Source organism: Phalacrocorax aristotelis, chromosome 5 (genome assembly GCF_949628215.1).
Source record: "Phalacrocorax aristotelis chromosome 5, bGulAri2.1, whole genome shotgun sequence".
NCBI classification, from domain to species: Eukaryota; Metazoa; Chordata; class Aves; order Suliformes; family Phalacrocoracidae; genus Phalacrocorax; species Phalacrocorax aristotelis.
In genome coordinates this window covers 71204456-71220875 of record NC_134280.1, presented here as the reverse complement: position 1 = coordinate 71220875, position 16420 = coordinate 71204456, and the positions used below count along the sequence as shown (strand labels likewise).

The following is a 16420-nucleotide window of genomic DNA, read 5'->3' as shown; positions in this document are numbered from 1 at the left end:
CTGCGGCGGTCCCGTGTGGCACCGGGACCCCTCGAGCCTGTCACTCCCGGCTCCGCCGCCGCCCCCCGGCCAGCCCCGGGCGCAAGGCGGCGGCCTCCGCGGAGCCCCCTCGGGGGAGGGCCGGGGCCAGGAAATGAGGCAGGAAGCCGGGGCGGCGGAGAGGAAGGTAGCGGCGCTTCCCTGCCCGCCGCAGCTCGCCGGCCGCCCCTCTCCCCCGCCGGCGGCCGGGCCCGGCTGCCGCCCCCTCCCCGGGCCGGCCCGGCCCCAGCCCCGCCGCCCCGGCCCTCCGAGGGATTACGTGCCGCAGGTACCGCCCGCGCTGCGCCCGGCTCTGCTGGGCCGAAACAGAAAGGGCTTGGAGGGGCTTTGAAATGTGCAAAAAATAATGGTAGGGGAAGGAGGTGACGGTGTGAGGAGGGAGCTGGGGGTGTGGGGGGGAGTATGGCAAGTGCTGCCATCTGCTCCTGCCATTCCCCCCAAAAACCGGCGAGGAGTCGCCCGGTGCCCCGGCCCCTCAGCGCCGGGGATGCCGTGCCGCCTGGCCCGGCTCTGCTCCTCCTGGTCTCGCAGTTTTCCGGCTTTCATAACGCGGGACTTGCCCTTGGTCCCGAAAAGCCCCTCTTTCTGTGGCTGTGCTGGGGCGGGAGGGGGTAACGCGGGGCCCCCGTGTGATCTCCCAAAACCCTGCAGCTCTCGGCACGGAGCCGGCTCCCCAGGCCGGCGTGGCCCTGTCGCAGAGCGCGGTGCGTAGCTACACGGAGTTTGAACAGATACATGAGCTCACATACGTGCTCAAATTTGCTAGATTTTCCGTCGTTGGGAGTTACTTCCCAACACTGTGGACTTGCATGGCTCTATGAGCTCTTAAACTTGTGCCTCTGTCTAAAATAATCTCATCATCCGTGTCTTTATGCGCATCTGCTCATTTACATTATTATCATGAGGCACATTATCTTCCATAACGGTATAAAGACTTGAGCCGTGGAAGCCAGCCATCCCCTGTACGTGCGTTTTTGGTGCATGTGGAGCGTATCTGCCATAATGCGATGCGCAGCCCGTCTCGGGCACTGACCTGCGGAGCAGCGACTGCAACAAAATCCTGACCATCTCTCTCTTTCCACCACCTTAGAAGGTAGCTCCGCCTTAAGCCAGGAGGATGCTTTCCTATCTGTCTGGCTTTCCTCTCCATCCTTTTTACTTCATAGGAATGTTTCTGGATATTCCCCCCCCCCGTGCAGTAACAGAAATCAGGCCAGCCAGGGGAGGAGGAGGAGGCAGAGAGCTATTTCAGGGAGCTGCTGTTATCTGCTCTATGTTAATCCCCTGGCTGGGTGGGGGTAAGGTTTTCCCTGAGTGCTTTACTGGGAGAGCATATATTAAGCATTGAAAATCAAAGAGAGGAAGAAGAGGATTAGAGGGAGAGAGAGGAAGCTGGCTGCTGGTTTTACTCGGGTTATCCATCTGCTCCGTTTTTACGGATGCAATAGCGTGAGCAATTTCACTTGGGTTTTTTTTGTGTTTCGTTTTTTTCCCTCCTTCCTTTCCCCACCCCTTTCTCTCTCATTCTCAGATATCTATGTATCGAGGTCCTTTTGCATCACTGTTATCCAGGAGTCCCGGAAGCCCCTCACTGCCCTTCCTCCGGGTTTCATCTCCTGCTGTAGCTGAGCTGTTGAGATAATGGAGCTCAGGACTGTGGTAGCCACTGTGGAAAGCGGGGAGCAAGATACGGTTCTCAAGGTGCTTCAGATCTACAACCAGGAGGTGAGTGAGCATCAAACCTCTGCCTGACGTCAGCTGCTGCCGCTTACAAGCCTGGAAGCAGGTTGGCCATGTTGTGGGATTTCTGTGCCATCCGGCTGTCCCCAGTCTGTCTCCTCTGAGCGCAGCTGTCTGCGCGTTACTGCCATAAAAATGTTACAGACTGTTTCATCTTTTACTTGCAGATGGTTTATTGCTTGATGTTTTGCTAGGAAGCGGCTAAGCACCCTCTCTTTATCTTGGTTCCTTTGTATACTGGAAGTAAAGCATGTAGAAGGGATTTTTTTTTAATTATTATTATCCAGATCCTGGGTAAAACCTGGCAGGGAAATAAACATCAGTGTGAGGACCAAGTAGGAGGAGCTTTTATGTTAAGGCAAGATTTGGAGGTAACAAAACTGAGGCCTGGGGAGGAGCTGCAGGTGAAATGGTTGCTGCGATTTGCAAGTAAAAGATCACTAGAGGTGGATGGGGAGGGGCTGCTGGAATTTGATACAGGTGCCTGACCTGAGGGCTGACAATAAGAAGTAAATAATGAATACAGAATAATTAAAAAAAAAAAAGGTTGGGAAACAGAGATGGAAGTGCCTCTAGCCTTAAAGTGGCAAAAGATTATCCGTGGGGGTAAATCCCTTTTGAGATAGACTCTGGTTGTCAGGGAAATTTCCTTCAGAGAGTTTCCACCAGGGTAGGGCTGGCCCTGCAGATCTCCGTGACTCATTCTGCACCATTCTTGAGTAGGTAGGAAGCTAGCGGGGAAAACCTGTGAGTATTTTGCAGGAGTGTGCAAGAGGGAGAGTGTGCAACTATATCCAGCAGTCAGTTTTCAAATGGGAGATACTAGCGAAGAAGGAGCAGGTCCCTGCTAAAGACAGTCCGCAGGATTAACATCACCTACAGCAGGTGTAACACTGCAGAAATGAGGAGTGCAGAGTTTGATGTGTAACCGGCTTAAGGCATCAAACCAATGTTTTCTGCTGCATTCCTCCAGCTGGGTCCTTTGTCGGTGTATCAAGCAAGGGAAACTTGTGAGAATGTCGGTGGGTTTGCTAGCCTCTCTAGAAGAAACGGAGCAATCAAAGGGGATTATGAAACTGCAGATAAACTATGCAACTTCCTTGCATCATTTTTTTTACTGTAAAAACTGATGGTACTCTATCCTTTTTCTGGTGGTATGTTTTAATTCACTGTTGTATACACGGTCACCTTTTGATTGCCAGGAATAAACTACAGCTAAAGCAAACCCACAGGTATGGCAAAAATACACACGAATGAGTTTGCAGGAGCCTGCAAAGAGGATGTGATGGGAAAAGAACAGGTGCTATGGCTGTCTGCAGAGTGCGTCGATTCCAGGGCTGAACCGCCAGTTCCTTATAATGTGGTGCAGCAGCAGCCTATGCACGGGTCAGCTCACAGTGCTGAAGCACGAGAGGGCAGCCCCTGGCACAGCACTCCCGGAGTGCCGCTGTTCTGATGCCACACCTGAGGTTTATTAAGCGGCATGTTGGCATTGCTTTGTCCATCAGAGCTTGACCTAAGCTAGAAAGACCAAAGCCATCCCTGAGATCTTGGTGACTGTGACGCAGCTAAGCTGCAAACGGTATCTTCTACTTTTAAGCAGACAGGAGTTGGCAGCATGTAAAAAAAGGTGGTGAACAGCAGGGGAGACTGCTCCTCACTTTGCAGAGGGAGTGAGTCAGGGAGCACCTGTGATCTCGAAAAGCTCAATGCAGTCAGTCCTGGGCTTCACTGGGCAGGAGATTGGGTAGAGTTAGGCAGCTGGACAACACGTAAGGTGATACAGTGGGAGACAAACTCAGCTGAAGAGTAAGTCCAGAGTATAAGATGATTGATTGTGGTAAGACTAATTACCATCACTGAGCAGCTGCATAAGCAGTGTAACTCAGTAACAGGTGACAGTGAGTACTGAGAAAATGATGGCAGAATTAAGATACAGTTATATCTGCATATCTCTATCTATAGATATAACTGTACCCATACAAACACTATTAGTGTTTTATAAATTTTCATTCACAGAGCTTGGACCAAATGCTCTCTCGGTGTAAATCCGGAATGAATCATTCACTGGAAAGTGCTGCTTTTCACCAGGGCGCCTGTGGTCTCCTGTGCTGTCCAGTTCATTGGAAGCAGATGTAGCCAGAAAGGAGACTGTCCATCGAAGAACAGCCAGAATAGTGAGAAACACAGAAATGTTTCCCACGAACCAAGAGCAGGACAGTTTATTAAGGAAAGGGACATGATGGGAGTGTAGAGGTCAGGTCTCTCTTCTTTGAAGAACAGGACCTGAATAGCCACAAGGAACTGTTCATAAGTCGCAAGAGACAGTACTTTTGCTCAGGAAAAGGAACAATAAATATTGGGGGACAGATGTGTGGGCGCAGCTTGGTAGTGTCACTGAGCAGAGGAATTGCCAGATATTAGAGGGTATTTGGATTGTGACAAATGCCCACTTCACTGCTGCAGTATTTAAAAATAAGTCCATCTGTCAGATGGGCACAGCTTTGGCCTGTGGCAGGCAGCCTCCACCGTAGAGCCAGCAGAAGAGGGCAGTGGGTAGTATTCATCACAAATGTTTTTCAAGGATGGAAGAGAAACAGGGGCCCCCAGAATAGTGGGGATCTCACTCAAGGAAAGCACTTCAGACCTGGTAGGATGGTCCATCTCTGTGCTTTTCAAACCAGGTTCATTGTCTCTAGTTGTGAAGCACATAGTTGGAGTTGCCCAAGTAGGAACAGTGTTGGAAAGAAAGGCAGGACTGAAATGAAAGCCTCAGTGGCAGGAAAGTTTTCCTTTTGTCTCGTGCCTCAGGAGCTTGTGCTGCTTGTTACAAACCCCACAAATATCATAGACTGCTCTAAGCGCTCCTTGCCATGCTGATTCCCTGCCCTGGTGCTGGTTGGGTCTGTTCGTGAAGTTGTGCTTGCTTCTGCAGTGTGTTTCCAGACCTGCTGCTTTCCAGCTGGATGGCCCTTTGCTGCCTGGGGGGAACAGTTTTGTGGATTTTTAACATGTTCGTTTATTTTGATAATTTCTGTTTCGTCCCCACAGAAATCTCAGTGCTTCACCTTTGATGATGAGGAGCGGGAAGAGAGGAAGGTAAGCATGCTCTTTGATTTCTTCCTCTAGTCGGATGGGTAAATCTGCTGTTCCATACTTGTGCCTAGCAGGGCTTGGCAGTGGCAGCTCCTACAGGGAAAGAAATAAGTGGTTTTTCATTAACTTAGTTAGGGAATGGTGTGCTCAGAGCATCTGCCTCCAGTTTTTCCATCAGCAGCTGGTGTTTTAGGATAAAGATCAGCATTCTTCCAGCATTAGCAAGCCCTCTGGGTTGCGTGGTGCATATAATCTCAGCCACAGATGTGTAAAAAGTGTGATCTTTTGTGTCTGTGGCATGAGTCTGCTAGGCAAAGATCATAGCAACATGCAAGCCTCTAGAGGGTAAGTGTTTTTGCTGTAAGCCAGCTGCAGGATTTGACCCAGGCTGTATTAACAGATACTTTAAGCTGGCATAATCTGGCGCTTAATGGAAAGAAACACTCCTGCCTGTTCATTTCTACTCTTGCAGTTCTTCCGTGCCAAGGCAGACCTTTGGCTGGTTGGTGGGCTGATCTGCCTAAAGAATAACGCTTTTTTCCTGGATTGTTTTCCAGCTGGATCAGTTTTGTGTCCAGTTCATCAGTTGATTGTGCTAATGCCTGTGTTAGCACATCAAGTGTGGACCAGGCAGCCAGGGTGGAGAATGGGACCGCTTCTGCCCATGCTGTTGCCAGCTAATGCTGGCATGAAGGTTTTCCGGGTACAGCCTAATGCATAGGACTGGATCTCACAAGATCCGAGCTCTTTGCCTTGCACTGGCTTGCTGTTTGAGCTGGGACAGTTGCACAGGCCGTGAATGCAGGCACAGCCTTGGGGTGCTCCACTTTTGGGGTGTATGTCATGAAATATGAATTGAGCGTCACCATCTAGTTCCTGGTGCTCAGTTGTTCTGAAGGTTTAGCCCTGGGCACATGCTCCGAGATCTCTGTGACCCGTGTCAGTCGGAGACTTTGGTTACTTACGCCTGTATCTTTGACTCCTGTGTCTGTCCCCTCGTATGGAAGAAGAGGAACGACTGTACTTTCTCACTTCTCAGGGGTGAGGTTGTGGGGCGTAATTCATGAGCTAAAGCTTGTTATGTTCTGCCAGTCTCGTGTTAAGGACTAAAATTCATTTTTTTTTCTTCATTCCTTCCCTCAGTCCTTTTATTATAATGAAGTATAACCAATTAGGCTGTGTTAAGCCAGTTACACTAAGTGATAGCAAACCTTGCAATCTTGGATTCCTTCATGCTTGTAATACGCGTGGAAAGACGTGTGCTCTGACATGGTGTTATGGTAGAGAGATCTAATGAGATCTTACCTCACCAAGGTGTGAATGTCTATCCAGTGGATTGCTGGAACACATGGTTCAAACCAAGCTGCGCTTGGCTGAATGAAGCATTACCTTTGCTCTTGTAATCATCAGTTGCTTGCCGTCACAGACGGTGCTGTGATCCACAAGGGTCTGTTGCGAATTGGTGTTAGTGGAGTTCTGCTGGTCTGTACCTATTGAGGATCTGGGCTACTAGATCTCCAGACAGCACTGAGGTTAAGGGAGGTACTACTTATTTGAATCTCCTGAGGTCTTTTCACCTCCTTTCCTAGGGCATCACATGCTCTTCTTGCCTCACTTAGGTCCTTTTGCCCTCCCTTGGTATTTTTCTGATGCATCTCTCAACCTTTTCGGTCTGTTTCTGGAGCACCCAAAGCAGATGCCTCCCTAATCTTAAGGCTCTGGGTGGGAACGGAGAACTTCTGTTGAATTGGTTGTTGTTCTTCAGTGAAGCCATAAGGGGCTTTTTTGACCTGCCCCTTCGTAGCTTAATGCAGCTGTCAAGTAAACTCTGTTAGCCCGAACCATCGTAACCGTGGGTGAAGCTAAAATATGCAATAGCAGCAGTTGCCTGTTCATACTCTGCCCTGACATCTGATACCCTCTCCCAGCCGTTCTTTGTTTCGTGCTGGGTGGCCTTGCTCAGAATGGGTCAGGATCAGATGCCAGAGCCAAATGCTTCCCGAGTGTTGCCGAGTGCACGCCTGAACCAGAGCTGTCAGCAGGCCCATCTCTAGGCGACGCTCGCACTTCCCAGGGCAGAGCAGTACAGGGTGGTGGGGAGCACTGTGAAGCTTCAGTGCACGAGGCATTGCTTGTTCCCAACCGCACAGAAAATGGCCCAGCTGCTGATCAAGTTCCTGGAAAGAGAGCTGCAGCCATCCTGCCAGGTCACGTGCTTGGAAAGCATCCGCATCCTGTCCCGGGACAAATACTGCCTTGACCCTTTCACCACCAAGGAAGGCCTGAAGACACTCTCCAGGCATGCAGGCATTGATTATTCAGAGGAGCTCGTCCGGGAGGTCCCAGACTTGGATGTAATCCTGGAATCCCTCAAATGTCTCTGCAACATTGTCTTCAGCAGCCCTAGGGCACAGGAGCTGACAGCTGAAGCCCGGCTGGTGGTGGGCCTGGCCAAGCGCATCAAACTGTACAACGAGAGGAGTCTTCCTCATGAGGTCAAGTTCTTTGACCTGCGTCTCCTGTTCCTGCTGACGGCGCTGAGAGTGGACATCCGACAGCAGCTAGCCCAAGAGCTCAGGGGCATCAGCCTGATGACAGATACCCTGGAGCTGACCCTCGGTGTAAAGTGGATGGACCCCTATGAAGTTGCCACCGAGGAGGGACTTCTCCCACCTTTGCCTCGGCAGGAGACAGAGCGAGCCATGGAGATCCTGAAAGTGCTCTTCAACATCACCTTTGATTCCAGCAAGAGGGAGGTGGATGAGGTAAGGTCCTTGGGTGTCCCACCCCACTGCATTTGCATGTCTCCAGGCTGTGGTTTGACTACTGGTTTTCTCCTTTTGCATCTCCTCGTATTACATGCTGGCCCTCACGCAGCCCCCGGGTACATGCAAGGATAGCAAGAGACTCCCATGTCCACACCTTCCTCCCCAGAGCACTGCCTCTATCCAATGCATCATTAACCCTTAAGACTTTTAGAGCATTGAAATTTAAAAGTTGGGCATTTTTCCTTCTCAATGACATGATTTGTTGTGCAAGTGGGAGAGCGAAGCCCCCAGATAACTTGCTTCTGAGTGTGGCCTGGTATTCTTTCACCTTCTGGAGGTGAAAGGAAGGTGTGATGGAGAACATCCCTGGTCAATCCATGGGCCTGTTCTGGGGGCTCTTCCAGCCCTTGTCTCAGTGTCGTAGAGTGAGGGGAAAGGTATTGGGCAGCAGGAAGACTATGGGTTGACCTCAAAAGGAGAATCGAGAGGCTACTTCTACTTACACACCCTGCTGCCAGTTTTCAGGCTGCTGGAGGGGAGGGATGGGACTGTGTGCTGCAGGGGCAGCAGGCTCTGGGATGTGGAGGATCCCCTGTCCTGATCAAGGTTTTTGTTTTCTGTCTTGGGGCCAGGAAGATGCTGCTTTGTACCGGCACTTGGGTGCCCTCCTGCGCCACTGCCTCATGATCTCTGCTGATGGAGAGGACCGGACAGAGGAGTTCCACAGGTCTTTCTTAGTTAACTAGGTCATGATCTTCACTAGAAGCAGATCTCCTCAAGGCAGATCCTGCCTGACCTTGGCATTGACAGACTCTGCTTGTTTGGTGATGTCTAAGGTCACTGCTGACAAGCAGGCATCTTTGGCTTGGCCTGCAGGTTCCTCCTGCTGCTAGAATTCAGAAATGGCCCTGCCCTTCCCACGGTCAGATTACGTGCGCTAACGCCGTGGCCTCCAGGTCGACAGGAGAAATGTTTTCTCCAGGCCTGGCCGCCCCCCAGGGCCACGTTCAATATCGCATCAGGGCTCCTCAATGGTGCCACCCACTTTGGTGGGCAACTTGCAAGAGCAGGTGTTTGGGACTTTTTAATTAAAGAGTCCATGGGCTGGCCTTAATTAACTGTTTGTCTCTTGAGCCAGCCTGAGAAAGTGTCTGCGTCACACTGCTGAGCATTGTTGGTCCAGGGCTGTCAGCTCTGAGCAGGTGACACCATCCTGTCCCTGAGAAAACCATGGTCAGAGGAACCCTAAGCAATGCATTGCATTGACCATCAAGGTGAGAATGAGTGATGCAGCAGGAGACCCTGCAGACAGGCCTCGGACAACCCAGAGCGGTCCTACTTGGCTTCTGTGTCAAGGCGCATGGTTTCTCAGTTGTCACTCAAGTCTCTTTGGACTCCTGGCAAATAGTTCAACTACCCAAAAAGCAGTTTAATTTATTCCCTTTCAGTGGTGTGAGGAGCTTGGGATGCAGCCCAAAGACAGCTTGGATCTCAGGGTCCTCGCGCGCCTGGTAGTTAGTAATGAACCTTCATTTCTGGAGAGCTGAAGAACTCCTGTGAGCAAAGGTCCGTGACTGTGTTCCCTTCTCTTCTCTTTCATGTGTTCAGTCATACGGTTAACCTCTTGGGGAACCTGCCCCTGAAATGTCTGGATGTCCTCCTGACCCCGAAAGTCCGGCCAGGCTCGCTTGAGTACATGGGTGTCAACATGGATGCAGTCAGCATCCTGCTGGATTTCCTAGAGCGGCGCCTGGACAGGGTAAGTTGAGAGGCTGCTGTGTGAGTTTGTCACTGCTCATCTTCACGAGTTCACTGCAGGGCACCTTTTCTTCAGCCTATATTTGTCCTTGAAAAGCCCAGTGCCAACATCACGGGAGCACCAGCAAGGCACGGTTAGTTCGGAGATACACCTTTGTAGAAGGGGCAGTTTTCAGCAGAGGCAAAGCTGTTATGGTTGGTAGGATTAAAACAACATGTGTCGGCTGGGAAGGCGACTACGTCATTGCTTTATGGACTGCAGGTAGTGAGGCTGGTTGAGCAGCAGATGAATAGCTGGGCGACTGGAATATCGGTGCTCCGTTTCACTCAATAGTGATCTGGTGGGTGGCTTCTGGAAGCCTGAAGTTGCATTATTTTCAAGCTGGCTGTGGTTTTTTAGTCTCTGGGATTATTCCACAGGGCCTCCAAATTTTACTGCAGCTCTTACCTACTCTGGATGCCCTGCGCAAATATTTCTAGCACTGCCGTACCACAGGGCAGGGCTTGGAGAGCCATGCTGCTTGAGGAGTGATGAAGCACTGAAGTTCCTCTAGCAGAGGCTGGAAAGCTTTGGTGTCCATCTGTTTCCCTGGTGGTCTGTACTCGTGTTCTCTACTACAAGCCAGATGAGTTGAGCTCGGTATGACTGATGTGTTTATTTTGTGGATGCTTCTGCAGGGACACAAGCTGAAGGAGAGTTTGACCCCAGTTCTGAACCTGCTGACAGAGAGCGCCCGAGTCCACCGCCAGACGCGGAAGTTCCTGAAGGCAAAGGTATGCTGTAGTTCAGCCAAAAGTTGAATGATGCTGCACTGAGGAGAGAGGAGAACAGCAAACTGCCTGCTTATTGCCATCCTCCAAACAGACCTCCTCTCTCTCTCTCTGCTAGGTTCTGATGTATGGGTGGATGAGGCCTTTGGTACCCACAGTGCTTTTTCCACATCTCCCACGCTCTGTGGATTTATTAGTTTTAGCTGATCTGTAAAATGCACGTATGTTTTTCCCCTGTCTGACCTGCTGTTGCTGTTCCAGCTCCACTGATCGCCCCTAACTGTGGCTTTGTAGGTGCTGCCACCGCTCCGGGACGTGAGGAATCGGCCGGAGGTGGGGAACTCGCTGCGGAACAAGCTGGTGCGTTTGATGACCCACATCGACACCGATGTGAAGCACTGTGCGGCAGAGTTCCTCTTCGTGCTCTGCAAGGAGAGTGGTGAGCTGCAGGGGTTTCTTGTGGGCTTTGGTGACAGGGTGTCCTGGAGCCTGGCCTCTGGGCAAGGCAGAGAGCGTGGGATGGGTGACAGGAACTTCTGTCTTCCCTTGGGCCTGATAAACTGAGTAGGGAAAAGTGGAGAGTATCCAAGTGCTCTGTGGGAGGGAGCTGCTGTCTCATGCCAGCAGGGTGTGAAAAGCTCTGCTGGAGGACACCTCAACACCCTGCAGACAACGTGGCCTGCGTTCAGACCCCCGCCCTGTGGGTGTTGTCCCTGCCATTCCTGGTATGTAGCGTGGGAGCCTCGCTCCCTGTCAGAGTTCAAAGAAGTGCTGGCGTTTCTGGGTCTCCATGGCCTTGCACCAATCTTGCTGTTGGGGCACACAGGAGCAGACAGGGCTGGAGAGGCAGGAGGGGAAGCACAGGTTGGTCTCTCTCCCCTTCTCCCGGCAGTGTCACGGTTTGTGAAGTACACGGGCTATGGGAATGCAGCTGGGCTCCTGGCAGCTCGAGGCCTCATGGCTGGTGGTCGGGAAGAGGGAGAGTACTCAGAAGATGAAGACACAGACACCGAGGAGTACAAAGAGGCAAAGCCCAAGTAAAGAAATCTGCTCCCTCTCTATAGCACCCCTTTTCCTACACTTTCTTTCCACTCCTGCTTTGTCCCTTTCTTCATCTGCCTCCCTGCTGCCTCCCTTGTCCTGCTCTTTCACACGTGCATTTCCTTCTGCATTACTTAGCAGTTCCACCCCCTGCCTGTTCCTTGGGTGAAATGCCTCTGTGGCCGAGCTGCTCATGGTGTGGCTGGTCATCTGTGCATATACTGGGTCCCTGCAGCTGGGCACAGCTCTAGGGCAAGGTGGGTTCCTTCAGCCAGAGCCCATTCTGCACCAGGCCTGTTCATGGCACATCTTGTACAGTGGCACACCATTACTCCTCTCCATCTCCAGAGCCCTGTGCTGCTGGAGTGAGCTGGATTTTTCTTTTTTTGGGTTTTTTTTCTTTCTTTGCCCGCTAGTTGCGTGGTGGTAACTTGAGGTGAGGGATGTGCAGGGAGAGCTCTTGGATTGTGCTCAGCTGTGGGTCCTGTACTTTCTTGCATCCTCTTCAATGTGGTCTGCAGGTTGGGTTTGGGCTTTTTTTTCTGTGTTAACTTTTTGCCTCATGACTTAAGAAGAGGGAATAAGTGTTGTCTGCCCTTGTGCACCTGGTGTAAAACTACGCTGTGGAATTGGCAGGATGGGGACGTTGCTCACCCCAGAGAAACGATAAGGATCTGTAAGGGGGGATGACTGTGCGTAGGACATACAGAAAGAGGTCAGACGCACCATGTTGCACTATGATAGCACTCAGGGCTAACGAGATGAGCAGTAGTGACAGCCAGCTATGCCATTGTGTTCCTGTGCGCAGCAGAGGCAAAGGAGGTTTTTAAACAGCCCTTTGGTCACTCCTCTGCTTTACCTCCATCCTCTGCCCCTGCCTCACTATTCTTCTTGCAGCATTAACCCTGTGACGGGACGCGTCGAGGAGAAACTACCCAACCCCATGGAAGGGATGACAGAAGAGCAGAAGGAATATGAAGCCATGAAGTTAGTCAACATGTTTGACAAATTGTCCAGGTACTAGAAAATTGTGTATGTTCATGTCTGCGTTAGTGCCTGCGTGTCTGTGACTTACATTTATCACAGACCTTTCTTTGAATGTATTCCCAAGGCTGCCACTAACAGAAGGGATGTAAGAAAGTGGGGGAGATACATGGGGGACTACTTCCTGAAGGCGGGCTCTGTTATGTGCAGGGGAAGGCACTGCAAGCCCCACACACCTCTTTGGCATGATGGCATGCTACAAAACTGCTCTACGTGCCTGTGCTGTTTCCAAGCATCTGCTGTCTCACTGGCTTTGGCCAGGTGCTCAGTAAGAACAGCAGCTGCTGTCCGGGCAAGGCTGCTCAGTAGGAAGCAGCGTTCTGGGGACAGATGGCAGCCAGTGCCACCAAGTCCGTTTCCCTGCAGGAGTGCTTTCTCCGGTCATCTTTCATCCATCATTAACAGGTGCCACAGAGAAGAACCCAGAGTCTGACAGCTGAGTTCAGGCCACCCCAAGGGTGGGAGGGAAAAGAGCAGCATGTTTATTGCCTGTATTGCCAGTGTGTGTTAGGGGGAGAGGAACACTGATGCCAGCGCTAGTTTTCCTCTGGCAATCCTGTACCTCACGGGACAGGACCCTAACACTGAGCCTGTTCCAGGGAACCTGAGAACAGCAACACTTGTGGAACATGCTTCCAGCCATTGCCTCAGCATGCTGGAGGCTTTACAGCTAGAGCTGTCCCCCACTTCTCAAAAAAGGATTCTTGGTGGTGGGCTGGGGTTGTGCTGGGCTGCCTCGGGGCAATTCCACGAGCTGCGCATTTCTGCTCAAGTACGTGTCTGTTCCTGCAGTATCTGCTACAAATTTGTGTTGCCTTCCCCCCTCTCCTCCCTGGTTGCAGAGAGCAAGTCATCCAGCCCATGGGCATCACGCCGAGCGGCAACCTGGCCCCCATGGAGAACGCCATCCGCGATATGGCCGACGAGAGGTCGTCTTCCGACTCGGACCTGGGGCTGGACTGATCCAGACCTCTCGCCCCAGCCTCGGAGAGCTGGGGAGCCCCCATCCACTCTCCCTCCAGAACTGGTGCTGTACCCAGAGGCTAGAGCTGGGCCAGGATTCTCCCTGTGGGATCTGGATCCAGCCTGGACCCCTCGGAGTCCACAACAAGGAACACCTCCTGCCTCCTTCCCAGCTCCATAACCACCTCTCCTTCCAGAGGGTCCTATGGCCTCGCTCCACTTTGGTCTCTCCTGTCGGCAGCCGTGAGGATTTCAGACTCCAAATTGCTTCCAGGACTTTCCAGTAGGATTTTTTTTTTCTCTTTAAGTACGTGATGTTTGTGAAGGAGGGCGGCGGGGGAGGATCTTTCTGTCACACCATCAGGGTTTAGCAATCCGCGGAGCATCTTGTGTACATGCTGACGCTTGTGCGGCTGCTCGTCGGCGCGCGTGGCTGCGGGTGGCCTGCCCTGCGCAGGGGGAGCCGCTCCCCAGGCATGCAGGTGGGGAGGTGGGGCTACAGGAGAGGGGGCGAGCGGTTATTCACGGTAGTCCGTGGGGAGCGGTGTCTGCGGGGTGTCTCGGCACGGCGCATCCATTTCATCAGCGGGTAGCTGTACGCGTGCGTGCTGCGTGTGGCTGTGAGCGTGGTGGTGTCTGCAAAACCAGGAGTGTGAGGACTTAGGAACGTGTATGTGAGTGCAGAGGGGAGCAGCGGTGTGCGCGCTGCAGGAGGTGAGTAAAGCCTCTGTGAGAAGCTTCAAGCATTCCCACCGGCCACAGGAGAGAAAAAGGCATGGGTGACAGCCAGGAACACTCTGATGTTCAGTCTCTGGCACTGCAATGTTCCTGTTACCACCAAGCTTCATTTTTTGGCGTTAGCCTTTCCCCATCTCACGATTTTGAAACGAAAGGCCAAAATCTCTGCTTTGTCTGCTGCCTCCTCGTCTGCCTTGGCTTTCCCACAAGTCCACTGCCGTTTGCACCCAGGAGCTGGTGTTGGTCCTGTCCTTTGCTGTCACTTAGATTTGTCTATTTTCTGTGTTTTGTTTTGGTTTTTTTCTTTTTAAAGAAAATATTCCAGTTTGTCTCATGTACCAGAGTTCCAAAACTTATCGGCACAAGTAGGAATGCAAAAGTGATGCTAGAATAAAGAAAACCTGACAAATGGGCGCATGGCGGTGATTCATTGAATGGGATAGCTCTGAGCAAGGACAGAAATACCTTTCTTTGTTTTTCCTGACTGGCACATGGTTCTACTCTGATTGCCCTGGGTTTTACAGTTTTATTTGGGGGGTAAAACTGGAGCATTAAATTGGGGCTAAGCCAGAACCTTTCCCTGCACCTCGACCACCAAGTATAACCGAATGGAGCATCCCAAAGTGGAAGCAAGCACTGAAGCTTGAGGATTGCAGAACAATCTTAGCTCAACCTCACAACATGCAGTTGTTTACAGGACTGTTCATCTCCTTTACAAGTGCTCTGTAACGGTTGAAAATTGTGCACACCAGCTCTGTTTTCTGCCTGTGCAATAGGGATCTGTTGCTCAGCCTTTGCAGGATGCGAGCCAGCCTCGATGATGTTTGGCTGCGTGGGTCGGCTGAGGTTTCCGACTCCCCGTGAGGCAGCGAGTGCCGTGGGGCTGGGGCTCTGGGGCGAAGGCAGGACAGGCCGCCCAGGCTCCGCAGTGGGGCACCGTATCAGACATCCAGGAAACCTGGGCCTGGGAGGGTTTGCGAGTGTTCCTGCCTGTGCATTTTTAGGAGTCTGTGCTTGTTTTCTGAAGACTCTTTCTGTGAGGTGAAAAGCGGAAGGTATGCTTCCTTTAGTTTAGTTCTTCGGTGATTAAGAATTTTTTTAGGAGTTGTGATTAAAGTTCCAGGCTCTCCCAGGGGTACACAATATTTATGTAAAGCTGACCCACTAACATTCACAGACAGGCTTCTGTCATGAGAATAGCTTCAGTGTATCGCAGCTGGAGTTTTTAGGCCAGCTGCATCTCTCTCCTTTTATATAGTAACTAGCAAAAAAATCCACCCCAAACCTTCTGTACAAAAATGCAGACCTCTGATCTCTTCCCAGCTGTAAAAGCTCTCCGAAGCTTTCCACACACGGGAAAGTGCAGGGTGTATTTTTTAATGCAATGCTTCTGACATTGTTGTACTCTAATTGTCTATCGTGCTTAAGCCCCTGACGTGCAACTGCCAGGCCCTGCTTTGAAAAGCCCCGGTGCAGGGGCTGAACTTCTGGAGTAAGGGTTTATAAACGGGAGGGTTTAAAAAGAACACGTTGCCACCATTTCCAGTGTGAAGCAACGTGCCGCAAGGCTGCTGGCGCCCTGCAAAGCGAGAGAACAGCCCTTCTGCTTTCCCCGAGGCTGCGCACTCAAACGCATCTGCTGGGCCGGTCCCGGCTGTGAGGAGGAACACACGGATTTGTTTGGATCGTGTATTTGGACAAACAAGTCTGCTCGTCTGAACGGGAACTTCTTCAAACCTTTCTTCAAGGAAGCAGCTGTCACCAAGCGCCGAACTCTCTGTTCCTGTAGCGTTAGCAGTGGATGTGCCAGGCTTCTGTGGGGTCCCTAGAGCTAGTCTGATTTATAGCAGATGAGTATGAGGTACAAACACTTCTAATTATATAAACAGATAAGACACAAGACATTGTTCTGAGGCTCTAGCTTTGCCCTGGGAAGAGCTTTTAGGCACAGAAGTCAGTAACAGTGTTCCAGTGTTGTGTTAGTAAGACACAGATGTGGGCTCAAATGCTTTTATTCCCTTTGTTTGGGTTTTCTGCATTAAGCGTAACAAATCGGTGGCATAAAATGCTTTGCATTTTGTGGTGCTTGTTTGGGGCTGGTACTGATTGGGATTGCCTCTAGAACAGTTGCTGTTACAAACAGATGGGTCAGCCAGGGCCACCTGGATGTCACTTCAATCCCCACAGTCAAATCTGGGTGCCGCACCTGTGATATGCAGAGTATGTCTGCTGGGACACACTTGGGGAGGAGCAGGACCTCACTGCAGTGCTCTGACTGGTACTGCCTCTCCCTGGGACAGCACTTACAGGGAGGAAAGGCACTTGTGAAAGGTTAAAAAGAAGAAAAGAAAAAAAAAAAAAAAAAAACAGGTGAAAAGGGGTGGTGGGGAATGACAACCCAAATGTATTCAAACACTAGGAAAGGTGTGAAGTTTACAGAAAAACCCTCAGGTGACATCAGC

The 16420-nt window shown here is 51.3% G+C and overlaps 1 protein-coding gene across 2 annotated transcripts; it reads left to right on the top strand.

Moving 5' to 3' along the window:
- Positions 1-171: 171 nt before the first annotated feature.
- Positions 172-14371, top strand: RIC8A (RIC8 guanine nucleotide exchange factor A). Of its 2 annotated transcripts, XM_075095327.1 has the most exons (12): positions 172-307; positions 1571-1764; positions 4831-4878; positions 7026-7174; positions 7274-7640; positions 8276-8370; positions 9252-9402; positions 10080-10175; positions 10467-10611; positions 11065-11209; positions 12111-12230; positions 13100-14371. In XM_075095327.1, exons 2-12 carry the CDS (start codon positions 1681-1683, stop codon positions 13218-13220), a joined length of 1521 nt encoding a protein of 506 aa, XP_074951428.1. In that variant the 5' UTR covers positions 172-307; positions 1571-1680; the 3' UTR covers positions 13221-14371. The 2 variants fall into 2 exon arrangements, with proteins under 2 accessions (XP_074951428.1, XP_074951427.1); XM_075095326.1 differs by having other exon boundaries at positions 7026-7640.
- The last annotated feature ends 2049 nt before the right edge of the window (positions 14372-16420 follow it).